This window comes from Penaeus monodon, chromosome 39, assembly GCF_015228065.2.
Source record: "Penaeus monodon isolate SGIC_2016 chromosome 39, NSTDA_Pmon_1, whole genome shotgun sequence".
Taxonomy (NCBI): domain Eukaryota; kingdom Metazoa; phylum Arthropoda; class Malacostraca; order Decapoda; family Penaeidae; genus Penaeus; species Penaeus monodon.
Genome location: NC_051424.1, coordinates 3245807 through 3250806, shown reverse-complemented (window position 1 = coordinate 3250806; position 5000 = coordinate 3245807). Strand labels below are relative to the sequence as shown.

General features: G+C 36.6%; 1 protein-coding gene across 1 annotated transcript in view; it reads right to left on the bottom strand.

Moving 5' to 3' along the window:
• The window catches only part of LOC119597209 (kinesin-like protein KIF27), a 17791-nt gene that overhangs the window by 5294 nt on the left and 7497 nt on the right, over positions 1-5000 (bottom strand). The window contains exons 9-18 of the mRNA XM_037946733.1: positions 4948-5000; positions 4390-4567; positions 3470-3819; positions 3221-3321; positions 2607-2765; positions 2204-2344; positions 1376-1515; positions 889-1042; positions 556-741; positions 174-314 (exon numbers count right to left, since the gene is read on the bottom strand). The exon at positions 4948-5000 is cut by the window's right edge and continues 159 nt beyond it. Of these exons, the coding sequence (XP_037802661.1) occupies positions 174-314; positions 556-741; positions 889-1042; positions 1376-1515; positions 2204-2344; positions 2607-2765; positions 3221-3321; positions 3470-3819; positions 4390-4567; positions 4948-5000 (1603 nt within the window). The remainder of the gene's footprint in view (positions 1-173; positions 315-555; positions 742-888; positions 1043-1375; positions 1516-2203; positions 2345-2606; positions 2766-3220; positions 3322-3469; positions 3820-4389; positions 4568-4947) is intronic.

Sequence of the window (5000 nt, the reverse complement as noted above, 5' to 3'; positions counted from 1 at the left end):
ACATTATTAATATCAACACGAAGAAGAAAAATAGTCATAACAACAATCATCATCATCATAACAATAATAGCAAATATAAAGGAAACCAATTATAACAAAAATAACTGTAATTATATATATCATTATCATTAAATAATAATAACAAACAAATGAAGACTTAAATCCACTTTCACCTTGTGTATTCTCCTATTCAGCTTCTGCCTTCGCACCATAAGGGAATCCCGCGCATCTCGCAGGTGAGAAATTTCTTCTCTGAGGTCCGACTCTCGCCTTTCTGTTAGTGCCTCCTCATTGCCACTGCCTTTTCTTCTCTCCTGCATTAGGGGTGATATTGACAGAGTGGACAACTATTGATAAATGGTTAAGATAACATTTTTTTAAATTAGGAAGTACTGCTAAAGTTAATTCATTTTAATGGCTTTATTGTAAGAAATTAATCCTCTATGGAAATTGAGTTAAAATTTTCCTAAGTAACTTGTAATCAATATTCCACAACAAATCATCACTTGTTACATTTTACTTTATAAACATCCTTAAATGATCTTCATAATCTACCTCAGAGTCTTGTCTGGAAGTCTCCAGACGGAGTTTCTCCTTGTGCATCCATTCTCTCTGCTTGACTGCCTCCTCACGCATCTTGACCTCATTCTGGAGTTGCTGTGTTGCCTCACGTAACTTCAGTATACGCTCTTCCTCCTCAGCTAGCCAGCCCCGGTCACTCTCCGACTCCCCTTCATCTTGCTAGTGAGCATTCCAATGAAAATGTTATTCAAATCTTCTACAGTTAACCAAAAATATTATCACAGAAATCATTAACTTTTGCGTAGTTCATAGTGTACATGAAAAAAAAATTCTTTCCATTCAGCATTTTGTCCTTTTCTCAAGTACCTTGAGTCTTATTTCCAAGGCCCGAATCCTCCGCTGGTCAACGATGATCTGCTGTTCGAGTTCTTCCTTGCGCTGCAATTCCTCACGAAGACGTGTTTGGAGTTCCTCTTGCTGTCGTCTCATTTCCCTCACACTGCCCTCCAACTCCTCTACTCTGAAAGAAGTAAACAAAGATATACTGACAGGAGAGCATTACTCTTAGGAAGGCTTAAATACCTCCTAGGCTTTATGAAAATTATCCTCATCTTCTCTTGATATATGAATAACTAGCTTTTAATTCACTTCTGCTATGATGCACATCACAAACCGTGCAATCTTGATTACATTTTTAATCTGACTTCTTTTTGCTATACCTTAAAAGAACTAAAAACAAAATAAAGGCAAAGAATAAAAACAAAAGAATGTGTTGACATCTTTCATCTTCTAAAAAACACACAAGAAAATAACAAAACAAGTTTCTAGAACATTATATCACAGAAACTCTTACTTGGTGTCTGCCTGTTGAGAGATGGCTGAAACTTTCTCTAGGGTTAAGAGCTTCTTCTGGTAATGCGAAATTTGCTTTTTCAGGGAATCGACACGACTGCGGTATTGGCCAACATCTTCAGATTCCCCTTCCCGCAGTTCCTGAAGAAACAAGACAATCTGTGAATGTCTAACTCTTCGACTTATGATTTTTCAACTCTGCAGTGGTGTGAGAATGATGTGCATTCAGTGGTACTGTAATTCATAATTTGATTTACGCCCTTTTCTCAGGTTAGGAATATACAGTACAACACTCTCAGAAATTATTCCTTACAACAGTCTGATGTCAGTGTTTGATATACATTAAGTTAGTTAGTCTATGATGTCGAGTACATTAGGTATAACAAGTGCATTTTTTCAAATCCCAAGGAGTCTGTTCAGATATAAACCAACTCTAAGCCAAAGAGTATCTATATAGTAACAAGATTATAGGAAAAAGAAAAGTAATAAAAGTATAAAATATAATTAGACCATAAAATCTGAATATAAATTAAATCTAAAAGTGTAATTAAAAAGCATAATAAGCAGTACTCCTTTCTTTCAAAAATGTAATCTTCTTATAACAAACCAACTGGAAAACAAGAGAATCAATAATAATACCTCTCCCTACATTCCACCATTCTGTCCACAGAAAAATTACCTACCCCCAAACACACACATGCACACGCACATGCACACACGCATGCTTAAGCGCACGCACATACAAACACACACACACACACACACACACACACACACACACACACACACACACACACACACACTCTACATCTGCCCAAAATCTGTGCACCTTCAGCTGATTCTGGGCTTCCTCATACTGCTGCCGGGCCCTGTGGATCTCCTTTTCCAGTCGCTCCATCTTGGCCTCACATTTTCGCTTTGTGACCTCAGCTTCCCCTCCGCAGCGCACCAACTCTCGTATAAAAGCCTCCTGTTGAAAGGGAAAGTAAATATGTTATTTGGTTGATTTTCAAAGGAATCCAAACAAACATAACAAACAAGAAAACAACCTGAACTAAGCAATAAGAAATGCAGGTATATGCAAACACATTTGAAAAAAATCAAACACATAAAATCAACAACAACCATAAAAACAATAGCAATAATAATAATGGTAATAATAAAAGAATAAATAAATAGAGAGATAAAAGCAAGAAAATGTACAAATAAACAGACGTAGGAAAAAGATTTACCTTCAACCTAATTGTTGCATTCAGTTGTTTGAGCCGTTGCTGCGCCGCTCGCAACTCTACGCTGACCCGACGGATTTGGCCTCTGCGGAGGTCCTGAGACGCTGACAAACGCTTAACTTCTTCGACTAATGATGTACTGCTTTCCTCATCATCTCCTATCTGGAAAAAGAGTGCAAGGGAACTGTGACGATGATGACAATGAAAAAAAAAAAAAATTCCATTTGACTTTTACATCTTTTTCTGCTTTCTCATTTTTCATTTAACAAGATTTGCTTTATTTTCTTTTAATTTCTGTAATTCTTGGGAATGGTAAGCATCTTCATCATCATATTGAATTTTCATTTCACTGTAGGCAAAGTGCTCTCCCAAGACTCCACTATTTTGTGTTTCATTATATATTGCTAATGAACTGTGGCCAATATTTCCCCCAACTTGCAATGAGCTCCCTTTCCTATGGTCTCAATGTTCTCAAGTATTATGTGTTAAACATCCAGATTAATGAAAAGGAACAGGAAGAATTTAGAAAAAAATGTAAAATTGGAGAGAAAGGTAAATTAGTGCAAAAGAAAATACATCCTGCTTATAGTGTAAAAAGGAAAATTAATTATACTTACCTTCTCAGATTTTGATTTTCTTCTTGATGATTTTGAAATCTGGGAGAACCTTGACACACAGGAGAGTGAAGATTTTCTTCTGGGATTTGGCACTTCATGCTCTGAATTGGGGTTCAAAGTGTTTCAATATAGATGTGAAAAATTCACATTAAAATCGCACATGGAAAGGAAATATCTACAAAATTTTGCAAGGAAATTGAGGCTGTGCATCTGAACAATATAGACATTTACATACAATTAGCCCCCTACCTTCATCTGAAATAATATCAGAATGAATAGAAGACTTGACACCTTCATCTGATTTCACAGATAAATTAACTTGAGATATCACAGACAAACGACCCTCAGGCACCAATGCTGAGGTTATAGAGGAGGATACTGAAGAGCTTCTTTCTGCCGAGGAATTGACATTCTCCCTTGTTTTCCGAGGAGCCATCTGAAGCCCCTTTGTCAAGAGAATAGACTCTGCTGTTTTGTGGGAATGCCGTGAGGACTTTCTAGAGGATGTGTTCTTGGACTGAGCTTTGTCCTCTTGTTTTTTGGCCAACTCAGATTTTCTTCTCTCTGCACTCTGCCTCACTTTAGCAAGAGTGTCATGACTGAAAGTAGAAGCTAATAAGTCTGCAATACTGTATAAACCAGATTTCATATGCTAATACCATAGTACATCTTAGGGTGTTGACTGGCTGCTTGTCAATTAGCAATTTCAGTTTAGATTCCCAACTGGGCTTAGATTTCCAATGTTACTACAAGGAGATAATGGCAACAAGCATTATCAAGTGCCTTAAAAATATATGAAATTCTACTTTTTAGTTTTATTCAGCAATGCATTTAATGTACCTATTCACCTTAAAAGAAAATGACATCCCAATAATAATAAAAAAGCATAGTAAAGTACTTGTACGAATACCTATCTAATTTCTCCAAACAATAACTCTTTCAGGCCTCAGCAACCACGATTGGCATACAATTCATATTTGCTTATCGTTAATTCACCCTTTACAGTTATCATTACGTAATTTATTTAGAAAGAGTATTGGTTCTGATTGCACTGTAAAACTGCATTGTTGCACCTAATGTCCTTAGCAAATTGGAGAAAAGTTGAACACTATTTTTCTACTGAGATTTAATACTGGTATCTGATGGAGTTAGCAAATTATTGTTTTTACCTTTCCTGCACTTTGTTCACTACATCATCTGTGTGAGAGCGAAACCTTCCTTTCAGGACAGCCAACTGGTCGTAAAATTCTTCCCCAAAGGAGGACATTGAGGAGGTGTCACTGTCTGAATGTGACATTTCTGTCCCAGATTCCATTGTTGTGTTGGCCTCTGGCTCGCTTAACTCCTCTGAACAAGAGAGAAAACGAAGTTCCTTCAGACTCATTTCAAGCTTCACAAATATGAAATGGAATTTCTTCAGTCTAAATTTACCAGTATTCTGCATTTGTTTGCAACAAATATCTGAGATGGCCTCTCTATCTTGATTCTACAAGTAATTACATTCTCAGTTGCAATGCTGTCATTAATAATCCTTTTTATATAACACAACCTTAAACAGACTACTTAATTTCAAGAGTTGTTTGGTTTTATAATGCCATACACATACAACACACTATACACCAAAAAAGTAAGCCTAACAACAATACTGAGAATATAATATCTAAGAACTGATCCTACCCATCAAACAGCAAATGCTTCTGTCACATAGTCAAAGAATTCTGATTTACCTATGACCTCTAGAACACGGTTCGTGGCCGCATTGAAGCGCAGAGGCCCCAAG